We start from the raw sequence: 17,009 nt of genomic DNA on the forward strand, positions 1-17,009 counted from the left end.
GCTTAGTAGATAAAAACCTGGAGAGCCCAGGTCTGGGAGCCTAGGCTATTGCTGAAGAGGAAGTAGAGACTAGGAGAACTAAATGAGGCTTTTTCATGCCATAGCCAGGTAGCTTGAGGGTGGCTTCCCGTGGCTACCTCTGAGTTGGCTCAGAGAAACCTGATGTGCCGGACTGTGTTGTAGAGTTGTCTGATATATTGAGCTCAGACAACATGAAGAGGCTGGAAGATGATGCTTCTCAGTGTCGTAAAGTTATTGACTGCCTGAGTTGGAGGGGCTGCCCTCCTGCAACCCTTTTTATTCTTCTACTACCATCTTATTCCTCCGTACCTCCCTGGTAAGGTTCCTAGTGGTAGGCAGGTGGGTGTGATTAGGGTGGGGACCCATCAGGGTTTGCCTGGGATCAAGGAAGGAGTTTGCTTAGGGTTTGGTCTTGCTTCCTTGGGGCAGGGATTTTTAGGGTTGCGATTGGTTTGGAGGAGGGATGTTAGGGGTGTGGTGAGATTGGAGGCTTGGCTAGGGTTGGATATATATGTGATTAGAGTTGGGATTGTGGGTAGGGTGGGGCTTGTCTGAACTCAGGGTGTGGCCAGGGTGTGGTCTAGGGCAGGATGGGAACAGACTAAGCTGTTTCAGTTTCAATTGAAAGCCTACATCAGAAGGCTATAGACTTTTCCTGCCATTGATCAAGGCTCCTAGGCCTCCTCTCTTTCTTCTACTGTCCAACCCTTGGGGGTCCTCATGGCCATCTCATTTACTGTCTCCAGGAACTCTGACTGGAAGCTCACCTCCCAGGCGACAGGATGTGGACCGAGCCTTCTTCCTCCTCTTCAGCATAGTGGATGAGAATTTGAGCTGGTTCCTTGATGAGAACATTAACTCCTTCTGTTCAGACCCCAGCTCAGTGGACAAAGAGGATGAGGCTTTCCAAGAGAGCAACAAGATGCACGGTGAGCCTGCTGACTTCATGCTCCCCCTCACCCATCTCCTTGCCCTTATCAGGGAGCCAGACATTTGGAACCCCCGATTTGGGTCTCTGGTCCCCAGAGACGGATACCCACATCTCATCAGGCTGATGGGGCCTAGGGACCCTTGGGTGCCTAGCAAAGACAAGACTGCGGTTGGGTAGAAGTCTGCATTCTCCAAGCCCTAGTAGAAAGGACTTTTGGCTTGGCCAGTGCCCCAAGCATATCAGCAGGACCTGCCTCTAGAAGTTCAGTGTGTTTGGGTGAGGAATTGACCTTGCTCAAATTTCAGAAAATGTCAGAGCTAGAAGGAATCAATCACCAAACATTTATTAAGCCCTTACAGTGAGGCAAACAAAACAAGCATTTATTAAATGTCTACTACATGGCAGGCACTGTGCTAAGTGCTGGGGATACAAAAAGAAACAGAAGATAGTCTCTGCCCTCAAGGAGCTGCAATCTAATGGAGGAGACAACATGTAAGATAAGTGGAAAATAATGACAAGAGGGAAGGTCCTAGAAAAAAGAGGGCTGAGACAGGTTAGGACTGAAAGGAAATCTGGGAGAGAGGCAGGCAGTGAAGGAAGGTGAGCATTCCAGGCCTGGGGAATGGCCAAAGAGAATGCTGGGAGCTGAGATATCGAGGGTCTTGTTCCTGGAACAGGCAGGAGGGTGGGGTCACTGGAGAAAGGGAGTGAGGTAAGAATGTTGGATTTGATTTGTGTAGTGTTTGTATAGTATGTGTCATGTATGCATGTAGTGTACAGAGTGTGTATAGTATGCATGTAATATGTGTAGTGTGTATTTGTGCGTAGTTTTGTAATGTGTATATAATGTATGCATGTAGTATGTGTGTATTGTATGTAGTGTAGATTGTGATCATGTGTCTGTGTGTATGTAGTTCATGTACAGTGCGTGTTTGTATATAGTTTTATAGTGTGTTTATACTTGTATATAGTATGCACAGTATATGCATGTGTATGTAGTATGTGTATAGTGAATATATACATGTGTGTGCATAGCCTGCATAGTATGGGTGTGTACTATGTATATGTATGTAGTGTGTAGATTGTGTAGTATATCATATTTGTGTGTAGTTTGTGTAATGTATTCATAGTGAATGTAGTGTATCTATGTCTTTAGAATTTGTATAGTGTGTGTATGTTGTTCATACAGTGTGTGTAGTGTGTGTAGTATATATCTGCATGTAGTATATGTTGACTTGTGTAGACTGTGTGTATATGTAGTTTATTGTATTGTGTGTGCACAAATGCAAATGTGATTGAGGGAGGGGAGGTGCTGAGATGTGGTTCCTTGCTTTGAGGACTTTATATTCTGCTACAAATGACAACATTCCTGTAGCTATTGCATTGTGTTATTTATTTAAATGAATGGAGACAGCTTCGAGAGGCTGCAGTCCAGTTAGTCCAGCCTTTATAGTTTATGGAAGGGAAACTGAGCCTCAGGCAAGGCTTGCATGGTAGCAAGTGAGAATTAGCCCCAAGTGCTTTGCGTTCAGAGTCAGGGTTCTTTCCGCTGGAATTGGACTGTTTCTGAATATAACTCTGGGGTCAGTCCCATGATCCCTCCCATCCCAAGACTAGGCATCCCCCTAGTGCACCATGCTTCCCTCTCTGTCTGAGATAGGGTGAGGTTGTACCCATGAAGGAGGTATGGGTCAGGTTGAGGTCATAATTTGGCCTGGGAAGTAATCAGGCATGGACAGGAGGCGGAGATTGTGAACTTGGCCTGGGCAAGATGAAAGTTAAATAGAAAGGTGAAAACTTTCCCTACACCCTTACTGACCCCTTCTCTTGTTTTACCCTGGACGTTTTCTGATTGTGTGGTTGTAGGTTCTGTCAGTATTCCTTACTACTTGTGTGATCTTGTGCAACGTCCTGCAGCTCTCTGGGTCCCGTTTTGGTCATCTGGAAAATGGCAGCTCCTAGGTTCCTTGGTCTAAAACTGGGAGGAACCTTGGATCCCACTGAACCCAAGTCCACATTTTCCCCCTTTCATCTGCCTCTGTCTGTGGCTCTTTCCTTTCTGCACGTCTCCCTAAATGGCCATAATTCCCTCATCCTTAAAAACTCCTCACTTGATCCTTCTATTCTCACTAACTCTCTTCCTTTCTGTGGCTAAACTTGAGAAAGTCCCCTGTAAGAGGTGTCTCCACTTCCTTTCGCATCCCTCTCTTCTGGAGCCTCTCCAGTCTGCCTTGTGATCTCACCGTCACACCCAAAGTGCTCTCTCCAAAGTTACCATCCATCTCTCAGTTGTCAGCTCCAAGGCCTCTTCTCAGTCCTCATCCTCAGTGGCCTCTCAGCAGCCTTGGGCACTGTCAGTCACCCTCTGCTTTGATCTCTCTTCTCTAGCTTTCCTTGCCATGACCCTCTCTCTCTCCCTTTCAGATGGCACCTCAGTCTCCTTTGCTGGATCCACCTCCAGATCATCCCCTTTCATCACAGCCGTCCCTCAGGGGCCTGTCCTAGCCCTTTTTATCTTCTCCCTCTAGAATGTTTCATGGTAACCTCATTGGCTCCCAGAGATTTCATGATCATCTCAGAGGTGAGGATTCTCATATCTGCCTATTTGGCCTCAACCTCACATCTCCACTTGTCTTTCAGACATTTTGAATTGAAGTCCAGTAGACATCTTAAACTCAGTAAGTCCCAAACTGAGCTTGTTATCTTTCCCCCTAAACCCTCCCTCCTTCCCATCATCCCTATCACTACTAAGGGCACTTCCATCTTCCCAATCCCTTGGGCTCCCAGCCTAGAAATCACCCTAGATTTCTCTCTGTCTCTCACCCCCAATATCCAAACTGTTGCCAAGGTCTGTCAAATTTACCTCTTCAAGAGCTCTTGAGTACATCCCTTTCTCTCATCAGGCACTGCCCCACCCCGATACAGGCCTTTTATCACCTCAATTTGGACTATTGCAATAGCCCCCTTGGATGGGGGTGGGGGCTATCTGCCTCAGTTGCTTCCTCACTCCAGCTATCCTCCATTCTTCCAGCAAAGTTATTTTCCTAAAGTGCAGAAGTGATCCTATCACCCCCTTCCTCAGCAAACTCCCGTGATTCCTTATGGGCTCCAGTGTACAATACAGGATGCTCTGTTTGGCATTCAAAACCCTTCATGATCCATCCAGCTTCCTCCTACCTTCCTCGTCTTCTTGCTCCCTGACGTATACTCTTTGGCTCACTGACAGCAGCCTCCTGGCTTTCCCACAAACAAGCCCCTCTATCTCTTGGCTCTAGGCATTCTCTCTGGTCATTCTCCCGCAGCCGGAGTTGTCAACCCCACTCTGTTCTGATTACTCAACTTCTCTCAGCCTTTCTGTAAGTCTCAACTTGAGGGCAGCTAGGTGGCAAAATGGATAGAGCACCAGCCCTGGAGTCAAAAGGATCTAAGTTCAAATCCAGCCTCAGATATTTGACTCTCACTAGCTGTGTGACCTTGGACACTCTACTTAACCTTGGCTGCCTCACATCCAGGGCCATCTCCAGCCATCCTGATTCATATCTGACCACTGGACCCAGATGAATCCAGAGGAGAAAGTGAAGTTGGTGACTTGGCACAGCCTTCCTCCCTCCAATCCAATTCATATACTTGTCATGGCATCACCTCCCTGGTGTCATGGTCTTCTTTGAGAATGAAGGACAATTCAGTTGGGGAATGGCTTAGCAAACTGTGGTCTATGTATGTCATGGAACACTATTGTTCTATTAGAAACCAGGAGGGACGGGAATTCAGGGAAGCCTGGAGGGATTTGCATGAACTGATGCTGAGCGAGATGAGCAGAACCAGAAAAACTCTGTACACCCTAATAGTGACATGGGGGTGATGACCAAACTTGATGGACTTGCTCATTCCATCAGGGCAACAACCAGGGACAATTTGGGGCTGTCTGCAATGGAGAATACCATCTGTATCCAGAGAAAGAACTGTGGAGTTGGAACAAAGACCAAGGACTATTCCCTTTAATTTAGAAAAAATCAGATATCTTATTGTCTGACCTTGCGATCTCTTTTACTTTATGTTTTTTCCTTAAGCATATGATTTCTCTCCCATCACACTCAGTATGGAACAATGTACAACATGGAAACAAAATAAAGACTGACAGATTGCCTTCTGTGGGGGAAGGAAGTAAGATTAGGGGAAAATTGTAAAACTCAAAATAAAGAAAATCTTTAAGAGAGTGAAGGACAAACAAAAACAAAAGAGAACAAGTACTAACCAAAATCCTACCTCCTAAAGGAAGCCTACCCCAAGCCCTCTTAGTTCAAATGCCTTTCCTCCAGTCATTATTTCCTATTTATCCTGTCTAGAGCTGGTTTCTATATATTTGTTTTGATATTGTGTCCCCCATTTGATTGTAGACTCCTTGAGGGCAGGGCCTGGCAGGTGCACCTGATAAGTGCTTAATAAATGTTTTGATTGATGCCTGGAAAAGTTAAGTGATATGTCCAAAGATACTATCCCCATTTAACAGATAAGGAAACTGAGGCCCAGAGAAGTTGAATGACTTATTTCATATTATCTAGTCAAACAGTGGAGTCCCAGAGACTAGAACCCAGGTCTTCTGATTTTCGATCAGACTCTACTCTGTGCTAGATTGTAATAGCACCCGAGGTCCCTTTTAGTTTTAGAAATTGGATCCCATATGTGATCTTGGGGAAGTCAAGAATCTTCCTTGGCTCTCATTTTCCTTCTCTGTAAAATGAGGGGGTTGGAATAAATGGCATGTCTAGAGTCATGGTCCAAAGCTCTCACCCTATATTTTTGAGATGAGATGATGAAAGCCTTGGCCCTCCCTCCTACCTCATGTTTTTCAGGATAGTTTATATTTTAGTCATTTCTTTGCAAACCTTAAAGCTCTATATAAATGTTAGATATTTACTGTTGTGTTGTCATCCTGAAGAGGCCCAATTTTTACCCCTACATAGCAAGAACCTCTCCCCTTCCTCTTCTCTTGCCTTCTGCAGTCCTAGAGCTGTGATTTGATGGACACACGGTTTCACTGAGACTAAAGGAAATAAGGACATTTGCTCAAAGAAATGTTGTGTGAGTGATGAGGAGAGTGAACTCAATGGCCCTGGGTTCCAATTCAGATCTGTCACTGTGTGACCTTGGACAAATACCTCTATCTCCCTGGGTCTTGGATTCCTTATCTGGAACAATGAGGGGCTGGGCTGGATATTCTCTAAAATTCCCTCCAGTGCTAATCTTCTGGGATTTTGTGCTTTTTTTTTTTTTTTTTTTTTTTTTTAGCAATCAATGGCTTTGTCTTTGGGAACCTGCCTGAGCTGACCATGTGTGCTGGGGAGCATGTGGCCTGGCACCTGTTTAGCATGGGCAGTGAGGTGGACGTACACACAGCCTTCTTCCCCGGGCAGATGCTGACCATCCGGGGCCACCACACAGATGTGGCTTCCCTCTTCCCAGCCACCTTTGTGGCTGCTGAGATGGTGCCCCAGGTCCCAGGCAGGTGGCTACTGAGCTGTCAAGTCAACGGCCATCTAAGAGGTTCGTCTGGGTGCTCCAAGCTCCTGGGTGGGAAGAGGGGAAAGCAGCAGGAAAGGGGGGGGAGTCTTTGGGCCAGGGCTGTCTAGAGCTGCTCCCAGAGGAGCTCTCAGAAACATTCAGAGAGAATCTGAAGATACTATTATATAGATTGGAGAAGGAGAGCAGGGCTATGTGGCATCTGTGAGGATACTGTGGCATTCTGGGAGAAAGACAGAGATATCTGACAACAGAGTGTAAGAATACCTATGTGTTAGCACAGTCTAGAAGGCAAGGCAGCTGAGCTATGAGAGCAAGAGGGCAACAGCTGCTGCTAATAGTTTTCTTTCTGGGGTAGTAATTAGAATGAGGGTAGTCAGTCAAGAAACATGTACTAAATGAATGGCTCCAAATCTTCTCTCCCTTACTTGCTTGGAGGTTGCTCTGTAAACACTTCCCCAATGATGAGTCAGAAGCCTCCTCCCAGTATTTGAAAATATGGTGGGCCTTTCTGGGTATGCCAAAATGTGGTGATAGGCCTGGCAGTGCTGAGGGGTTGAGGTGTGTGTGGGCTCAGGAGTACTATCCTCTGTCCACCATGATGTCCCTTCTTTTCTCCAGATGGCATGCAGGCACTCTATGAGGTCAAGCAATGCTCCATGGCCCCTCCAAAGATCTCCCTTACAGGCCAAGTCCGGCGGTACTTCATTGGGGTCTCTGAGGAGAAATGGAACTATGGGCCTACAGAGAGAGATGGAAGGACAGGGAAGAACCTTCAGGAGCCAGGCAGGTAAAAGGTCATTCTCCAAACCAGGCCATGCAGCCCTCTCTCACTCTCTGGCCCTTGCTTCCCTTTGCTTTTCCTTTTTCTCTTCTTTCTTCTACCTCACCCAGCAAATTATTGGGCTGTAATTGCTCAAATATTTCCTGGTTAAGTTGAAACATGTTGAACTATATGTGAAGAAAGCTATATGCATGATGAACCCAGCTTGAGAGCCTTAGCTGGGAACGTTTCTTTTTTAAACATATATTTTATTTGATTCTATTTATTCCAGTTACACATAAAGATAGTTTGCAAAGTTCTTTTTTTGTAAGTTGAGTTCCACATTTTTCTGTTCCTCCCTCCTCCCTATGATATCAGATCATTTGATATATGGACAATCATGTGAAACACATTTCCATATTAAACATGTAAACAAAAAGAAAAAAAAAACCATGAGAAAGATAAAAGTATAAAACCAATTTTAAAAAGTGAAAATAGTAAGCTTTGGTCTACATTCAGACTCCGTAGATCTTTCTCTGAATGTGGAAGGTATTTTCCATCACAAATCCTTTTAGAATTGTCTTTGATCACTTTCTGACAAGAACTAAGTCATTCATGGTCGATCATCGCACAATGTTGCTGTTAATGTGTACAGTGTTCTCCTGGGTCTTCTTACTTCACTTAGCATCGGTTCATACAAGTCTTTTCTGAAATCAGCCTGCTTGTCATTTTGTATTGCACAATAATATCCCATCATATTCGTACATGCCGTAATTTGTTCAGCCATTCTCTATTTTAATAAGTATCCTCTCAATTTCCAATTTTTTTGCTACCACAAAAAAGAGGTACCGTAAATACTCTTGTAAATGGGGGCCTATTTCTCATTTCTTATGATGTCTTTGGAATACAGCCCTTGCAATGGTTTTGTTGGATCAAAGGGAATGCACATTTTTATTGCCCATTGGGTAGAAATCCCAATTGCTCTCCAGAAAGATGGGATCAGTTCAAAATTCCACCAACAATGCATTAGTGTTCATGTTTTCGCATATCCCCCCCTCCACTGATCGTTTTCCTTTTTTGTCATATTCATGAATCTGATAGGCATGAGGTAGTGCCGCAGAGTAGTTTTAATTTGCATTTCTCTAATCACTTAGGATTTAGAGCATGTTTTCATATGACTATGAATAGTTTTAATTTCTTCATCTGAAAACTGCCTGTTCGTATCCTTTGACCATTTATCAAGTGGAAAATGACCTGTCTTCTACATTTGACTCAGGTCTCTCTATAGTTTAGATATGAGTCCTTTATCCAAAACACTACCTGGGAAAATTATTTCATCTGGGAAGTTTCTTAACTGTGAAGAAAGACAGCCTTGGAGATAAAGCAGCAAACACCTCTGACTTTGGAGTCCAGTGGAACTGGGTTTAAATCTTCCTACTTGTGTAACTGGACAAACTTTCTCTTCTCCCTGGCCCTCAAGTCTCCTTGGCTGAAAAATAAAGTGATTCCATGAGCTGCAATCTGGGATCCCTCCAGAATGTGTGACTTTGGACAGTTTTTTTTTAAATTTGCTCCTCTATAAAAAAGAGGGAGCTGGACTAGCTGGCCTCCATTAACCTTTTCCAAGCTTGTTCCTTTGTCTCTCTGGGTCTCAGTTCCCCCCTTTGTAAAATGAGGGGCTGGAATAGCTGGCCTCTGAGGTCCCTTCCTATTCTAGATGTAGGATTCTAAGGGACTTCGGATAGACTGGGAAGACATAGGAGGTTGGGCAGGTGACCCTTGAGTAGGGACTGTTGTCTCGGCCTTCCCCAGTGCCTGAGCACCCCAGAAAACATTGTGGTTTCTTACTTATTACTTCCTCACAGACTTGTGTCAGAGCCAGGAAAGGGCCTGGAGTGTCAGAGATGGAAGAGATAATCTGACCTAGCCCCTCCTCATCTTACAGATAAGGAAACTGAGGCCCAGAGAGGTCATATACTCAGGGGTTTGGACTCCATATGTCAACCTTTTTACCACTGGTGCGAGTCTCCGCCTAGAGATGGCTCAGATAAGATTGGGAAGGAGAAGAAGGGAAAGAGACAGTTGGTTGTCCAGCCCTGTGACTGGAGCTGCCTGTTCTTATCCTTTCCTCTGAATGTCCTGGCTTCCTCTGCAGCCAAACTTGGGCAGCACGGAGTAGGAGGAAGTTAGGGTACCCAACCCTTGGAGGGAGGAGTCCTCTAGCTTCATCCAAGACTGTGGAGACTGAGAAGACAGTAGAGAAAAAGGCTTCTGGTGTTTTCTCCCAGCTCAGTTCTGTTATTAGAAAAGAGGAAAGGGAAACCTTTTACAATATGTGACAAGCAGAAAGGTGCTTATGAGAGGCAACATTATAAGCAGATTGCCTGGGAATTGGGAAGAAATACCTGGTTCAAATCCTGCCTCTGATATATACTGGCTGTGTGACTCTGGGCAGGTCATTAGAGATCTTAGTGACCAAGCTGGAAGTTAGAGAAGGGGGCGCCAATCTGCCCCAGAAGAGGCCTCCTATGAGGATGTTTCCTTCTATGAGGCAGCCTGGTATACTGTCCTGAGAAACAGCTTTCTGGCTCTAGTGTTTTGAAAATTCTTGCTGCTTCATCCAGGTCCAGTCCATGGCAGGAGACACGGTCAGCAGCTGGAATTCTGGTTGTCACAGTTACTCACTGTGTGACCCTGGACAAATCACTTCATCTCTGAAAAATGAAGGCAGTGGACCTTGATTGCTGCTTTGAACCTGCTTTGGAGGTTCTGAAATACTTTGTTGTGTGTCAGAGGGCTCATCAATTCTAATGGGCTCATTTTGCAGCTGTGGTCACTGTGAGGCCTTGGTCCAAGGTCTCCCGGTTAGTAGCCTTGGAGCCAGACCTCCTTACTAAATCTTTCAATCTTTTCATTCCCCAGAGGTCATAGGGGTGGAGGGCCTGTATTTGGGGCAGTATTGACATGACTAGGGGAGTGAGATGGGGCCTGTCACTGTACTTTGGGCTGGGTTGCCTGTCTAATATTCCATGGAGATGGGGAGAGGTATGGAACCTTTTTGTCGTTTTGGGTTTTTTTTTTGTTTCTGAATGCATTTGGATGTTATTCCATCACTTCTGCTTCCCCATGATTACTCCCCCCACCCCAAAATCACCAAGCTCTCCCTTATAATAAGGATAGTCAAAATAAGTCACCATATTGGGATTATAAGATTCTTTCATTCCACCCTTACAGTCCATGACTCCTCTGTTTCATCAAGGGTCCTTGGAAGTCATAATTGGTCACTGAATTGATCATAGGATCATTGACTTATAGCTCTGTCACTTCAAAGGAGCCTTGAAGACCATTGAATCCAACCCCCTCATTTTACAGAGAAGGAAACTAAGGCCTATGGAGCATAAGTGACTACTTCAAGGTCACACAGCTAGTAAGTGTTTGAGGCCAGATTTGAACCCAAGCCTTCCTGACTCATGGTTCTGCTTACTTCTGGGCAAAAATAACACAATGTACCGGTTTGTTCAAGTGTTCTCCAGTTGATGACAGTTCAATTTCCTTCTAGTTCTTTGATCAATATTTTCTCTATGTGGAACTTACCCTTTAGTCCTTGGGGTCCATACCCAACAGTGAAATCACTGGTTTGCATAGTCCAGTGGCTTTTGGGATGGTGGCCCAAACCCAAGCTCCACAGCAGCCGATATATGTTGTCCCTTCCAGTCATCTCCCCAGGGCCTGGGCTTCTCAAAAGGGGTTAGGAGATGGGAAGTGAAGTCATGTGACAATTGAGTCTTCCTGTCCTAGCAACTCAGAAAAGTTCTTCCAGAAGAGCTCCAGCAGGATTGGGGGCAGTTACTGGAAAGTCCGCTACATCCAATATACAGATGAGACATTCCTGACAAAGATGCCACAGACTGAGGAAGCCTTGCATCTGGGCATCATGGGTGAGTCTTGCAAGGGTAGAATTGGGGCCTCCAGAGCATGGGATGGGGCAGGCCAGATAACTGGGAGCAATTGGTCCCTGTGTACAGGAAGAGCTGACTTGATGCAGACTGAGTAGAGGATGGACCTTAATAATTAAGTCCTGTGGACCAGATACTGTCCTTAGTGCTGGAGATACAAAGACAAAGCCTGAGCTATCTTCTGTTTTGAATCAGTCAACTCTTATTATGTATCTGATGTGCACTAAACAATGGCCTCCTTGCTCTCTTTCTTTTCTGCTTGTTCCTGCCTGCCCTGTCTGCTTCCTTTCAACTGTCCTTTCTTTTTCCCTTCCCAGGACCAGTGATCAGGGCTGAGGTGGGCGATACCATCGAGGTAGTGTTCTACAATCGAGCCTCGCAACCATTCAGCATTCAACCTCACGGCGTCTTCTATGATAAGGACTTCGAGGGCATCGTGTACAATGATGGTCAGTCAGTCTCTGGCCCCTTGGGGGCCAGATTCATGGGCACTAGACTTCTCTTGGGCAGGCTGCTTTGCCCAGTGGCAAGAGCCCATAGTGACTGGTTGGTTGGTGGCTGTAGGGGTAGATGCTTGCGCCTTGATGTACCAAATTGCTTTCTTGATTCCTCATGAGAGCGGATAGCACTGAGTTTATACTAAGACTCAGAGAAGATAAAATTCATTAGAAAGAAATGGAAAGGGTTCTGCCTGCGTTAAATAAAAATAAACCAACTGCACAAGATCAGAATGTACTGGGCCTGAATGGCTTCCCAGGACAGCCCTTGGCAAGGGCATGAGGTGGTCACATCCAGGATAATGTACTCTCTTAGGTCGCATTGAAGGATTGTAAGGGGCTCTCCACAAAAGCTATTTTAACTGTAACATTGCCAACCAACAGTCTTTGTGCTTCTGCTTGAAGACTTGCAAGAATGGGAAGCTTACTATCTTTCAAGACAGCCTTTTGGGGTCAACTGTGCTTGCTGGGAAGGTTATGTGACATCCTCGGCCTCTGCGTATCTTGACCAAGGAGGTCTTTATGCATCTTGTCTCTGATCACATAATCTTCCAGTTAGTCCTAGTAGGACCCTCAGAGACCAGTCAGTCCCACCTCCAACCAGACTGGAAGACAAATTTTATGTCTTCAAGTTGGAACCTTCATTTCTCCAGACTAAACAATCTCAGTCCATTCAAATGATGCACATGAGTTTCTCAGAGTCCTTCTGAATCTGGGGGTTCTCAAATCCTCTAAATGAGGCCCGCTGTCCTCTGTCCTCCTTTCTGGGCTCCTCTTTGCAGGAGTGTCCAAAGAAAGGCAGTCAACCTAGGGAAAGTATTATATATATATATATATATATTATATATATATATATATATATATATATATATATATATATATATATATATCGGGTATTGTTGAAAGGAGCTGCGGATGCTCATTCTAGAAAAGAGAAGCTCCAAGGGGATGTGATAGCTGTCTGCAACTATTTGTTGTGTGAAAGAGGGGATGATGAGCTTGACTCTGCTTGCCCCCCCCCGGGGGGGGGCATATTTCACAGATAAGATTTCATTGTAATGGAAAGAAAGTTCCCTGACAACTTGAGCTGTCCTGAAGGTGAAGAGGCTGCTCCAGGATGGGCTGGGACCCCTCTTCCTAAAGTTCTTTGGTCAGGTGACAAGCTGGACTAGATGATCTCTGAGAGCCTTTTCAGCCCAGATAGTCAGAAGAATGAGACTTCAGACATTGAGAACTTTCTTCTTTGGGAAGGACCTAGGCAGTCATTACCTCAGGGCTAGTCTTGCTCTCTGAAATATGAAGGCAGTTCCCATTCCATCTGTTGCTTTTGTTCAGTTGTTTCATTCGTGTCCAATTCACTGTGATCTAATTTGGGGTTTTATTGGTAGAGATACTGGCGTGGTTTGCCATTTCCTTCTTCAGCTCATTTTACAGATGAGAAAACTAAAGCAAACAGGGTGAAGTGACTTGCCCAGGCTCACTCCTATAGTATCTGAGATTGGATTTGAACTTGGGAAGATGAATCTTCCTGACTTCAGGCCTGATGCAATTCTGCAGTACCACCTAACTCCACCCCCCAATCCCCAGTCCATCTACAGAAGTATGAATACTATCATCCCCATTTTATAGATGAGAAAATCAAGGCCCTAGATGCAGAAGGGAAATGACTTTCCTTGAGTCATCTAGCTGATCAGAGGCAAAGTTGGAATCCACTAATGCCTCACCATTGTGGCTTTTAATCTGGTTTGGACCCCTGGCAGTGATTTATCTAGGCTCTATTATCCTACATTTTAAGAGGCAGCATGGTATCAATGGGCAGAGTTCTTTAGAGGATGAGTCTTGCCTCCATCACTAACTACCTGTGTGAACTTGGCCAAGTTACTTCTCTTCCTTGAACCTCAGTTTCCTCATCTGTAAAATGAAAAATTGTATACTGGGTCCAAGGTTCTAAATGGGGGTGAGGGTGTTGATGAACTTTTGAATAAAACATTTTGCTAACTATTTTAATATCGTTGGCTTCTTTTGTAATCCTGTTTTGATGAAATGCATTTAAAAAGCATGATTCTGAAAAGAGGCCCAGAAACTTAAGCAGCCTGTTAATGGGAATTGATAACCCCCTAAAAGATTATGAGATAACCTTTGAGGTTCTTTCCAGCTATAAATCTAGGACTCTGTCATCCCATCCAGGGTCACGTCAACATGGCTTGTTGGCTAAGTCCTTTGAGAAGGTCACATACCGCTGGATGGTCCCTCCCCATGCAGGCCCCACCGCCAAGGACCCAGCCTGTCTCACTTGGATGTATTTCTCAGCCGTGAATCCCATCAAGGACACCAACTCTGGCCTTGTGGGGCCCCTTCTCGTCTGCAAGGCGGGCTCCCTGGGAGCCAATGGCAAGCAGGTGGAGCCTGTTGGAAGGGGGATGTCTGGGACAGGATGGCTGGCTGGGTTCAAGAGATTTGCCTGGCCTGATGGAGTTGCTGGTGGGGGTGCTTGGCAGGGTCATGGCATCGTGGGGTGGACTTTAGAGGACAGTGATGGAATGGGATTATGGGCTTCTTCCAAAAGCTGTCAGCTCACAAATAATAGTTCTTGAATTCAAGGGTACTCCTTTGTTCTCAAAAATGCCCCAAATTTCTCTTTCTTCTCTTGCTTTGTCTTCCTGTTTTCTCCTCCCCGCCCCCACCCCCACCATGAGTCTGACTTCTTCTTGTCCCATTTTCCTCTTAGTCTCTGGTCTTCTCCCTCATTCTCCCCCTTTGTTCTTCCCCTGTCCCCTGACACAGCCTAACCTTTACTTTCCTGTGCTAGCTCTGTCTGTTTGAGAAGTCTCTCCTGTCTGGGTGCTGTTTCTAGGGCTCTGGGGTTGGGGAAGTGAGCCAGATCAGAACACTGGCCCTGGCCCATGGCCATGGGAAGTCATTGTTCAGAGAGGCAGCTGGGTGACTGTGGGCAAGGCAATCACCTCACCTGCATCTCAGTTTCCTCAAAGATCAGTGAGAATATATAGCACTTTAAGGCTTGCTAAGCTCATGTGACCCTCCTGTACCCCTATGAGGGAGGTACTATTGTTATCCCTAATTTGTAGGTAAGGAAACTGAGGCACAGGTGCAAAGTTACTTGCCCAGGGTCATATAACTAGTAAGTGTCTAAGGCAGGATTTGAACTCAGGTTCTCCTGACACCAAGCCTGACACTCTAGACACTATAGCACCTAATTCAATGGTCCTTAAGATTCCTTCTAGTTCCAGGTTTATGACTCATGATTCTCTGTTCTCTCCCTGGAACCTGCAGAAAGGTGTGGACAAGGAATTCTTTCTTCTCTTCACTGTCTTCGATGAGAACCAGAGTTGGTACAGACAAATCAATGTGGTTTCCGCCATGTTGAACCAAAGGCACTTGGAAGATGAGAGCTTCCTAGAGTCCAACAAGATGCATGGTAAGGGACCCGGGGCAGTCCATTTCATTGGCCCTCTCTACTTCCAGCACTTCTACACCCAACAGGGCTCCATGGTTTATCCAACTCAGCCTAGAGTTTGCTAAGGCTGTGTGAGAGAAGAATTGAATGAGGCCTTTCCTGAGGAGCTTCTGTGTTTCTAGGCCTAGGCAGTTGAGAGTGGGGAGAAAGCATTGATACCAAGTTCATGGGGTCCTAATTTGGGTGACACATAGTCCTTACTTGTGTAGAATTGGGGCAATATGATGCCAACATTTCATTGCTTTGGGCATCCATAGTTGTGGCAGGCTGGCTAACCATGCCCTTCGCCCCAGACACAGGGAACTACAACTCAGCTGAATGACAAATTTGATAGAAAGACAAGTTTTGTGAGACTCACTTCTCTGTCCTTCCCTGACCTGTTCCAGTTCTGCCATTCTCTCCTCTGTACCAGAAATGTCTGAGAGATACAACCACAGTGCCCAATGAGGGCTCCAAGGGTTGCCTAGTCTGCTTAGATTAGAGATGTCCTAGAGAAAGACACGGCCAAAGTGTCTTGACTTCTGAGTTTGGGGAGCCTGGAATGCCATGGGAAGACTTGTGCAAAAGTTTTGGTTAAAGGAATGAAATGTCCAAGGTTAGACAGGAGGTCATTTGTCAGTGAAATAGAATAAATGAGAGATTGAGGCATGGTGGCATAGGAAAGAGAATACTGACTTTGGAAGGTCTGGATTCAAATCCTAATTTGGGCACTTAGCAACTGTGTGACTTTAGGTAAGTCCCTTCCTCTTCCTGGGCCTCAGTCTCCTCTTTTGTAAAATTAAGGGGTCAGACCCCACATCCTAAACTTTTTTGGTTTCGAGACCACATTCCACTCTTAAAAATGACTGAGAACCCCTGGAGGTTTTGTTTATGTGCGTTATAGCTTTTGACATTTACCTTCTTGCAAAGTAAAATATCTTAGAATTATGAAAATAGGTATGACTTTGTGGACTCCCCTGAAAGTTCTTTATAATTATTATTATGCCATTGGATACTTGCCCAACCAGTAAGTTTCTGTGGTCAGATTTAAACTCAGGTTTTCCTTCTACCAGGACTTGAGCTCTATCCACTGAACTACCTAGCCTCTCATAAGGTTATTGCATTGGTTCAGGAGGCCATGAAGACTCACCCTATTGGCAGTGATTATAGAGGATCGATGTTCATTAGGGACTGAGGCTTTGCACACCAAGGGCTCTGCATTTGGAGATGGGGTTGTTGCAGGTTTGATGTCTGGTACTTCCTTCTTATACTGGATAGCAGGCCCAAGGATCTTTTCCTTTTATCTTGTCTCCCAATGTAGAGGGTGATTGATAAATATTTGCTGATTGAATTTCCAACTCTATGACAATTGAATGGGTTTCTAAAGGCGAAGCTGGCACCTTCTCCAGCCAGCGGGGGCAGTGTTGGTGGTGAGAAAAAACCCATTCTTTTGGAAGAAATTTCTAGAAAAACCATTTTCAGGTCTTTTTGTTCAGTCTCTCAGCAAGTCCTCTTTGCAGTACCTTGCTCTCTGAATTCATGTGGAAAAAGGCAAGGCCTCCCATTGGTATAGATTTGGTGATGGAGATCCTGGGCTGGGGTCTATGATTCTACTTTGTAGGAATTTGGGGATGACTGTCTTTGTATATGGGTGGTTTCCTTTGTGGTCCTTCCGATTTTATTGTATGCATTGACAAACCTGATTCTGAGAAGGGGCCCAATGACTTTACTAAGATGCTGAAGGGTTCTGGGACAAAAAGAGGTTTGAGAACCCTGGCTCCTCATTTTACAAATGAGGAAACTGAGGCTAAGGAGTGAAGTGACTTAGGCTTGTGGCCCTCTGATGCCACTTAGTCCAACACAGTCT

At 45.3% G+C, this 17,009-nt stretch overlaps 1 protein-coding gene across 1 annotated transcript in view; it reads left to right on the top strand.

Moving 5' to 3' along the window:
* Window positions 1–17,009, top strand: part of HEPH (hephaestin) — an 83,426-nt gene that overhangs the window by 14,943 nt on the left and 51,474 nt on the right. Inside the window, exons 5-11 of the mRNA XM_074199882.1 lie at window positions 768–950; window positions 6,242–6,496; window positions 7,094–7,262; window positions 11,034–11,173; window positions 11,509–11,640; window positions 13,876–14,087; window positions 14,980–15,124. Coding sequence (XP_074055983.1) covers window positions 768–950; window positions 6,242–6,496; window positions 7,094–7,262; window positions 11,034–11,173; window positions 11,509–11,640; window positions 13,876–14,087; window positions 14,980–15,124 — 1,236 coding nt within the window. The remainder of the gene's footprint in view (window positions 1–767; window positions 951–6,241; window positions 6,497–7,093; window positions 7,263–11,033; window positions 11,174–11,508; window positions 11,641–13,875; window positions 14,088–14,979; window positions 15,125–17,009) is intronic.

This window comes from Macrotis lagotis, chromosome X (genome assembly GCF_037893015.1).
Source record: "Macrotis lagotis isolate mMagLag1 chromosome X, bilby.v1.9.chrom.fasta, whole genome shotgun sequence".
Lineage (NCBI taxonomy): Eukaryota > Metazoa > Chordata > Mammalia > Peramelemorphia > Peramelidae > Macrotis > Macrotis lagotis.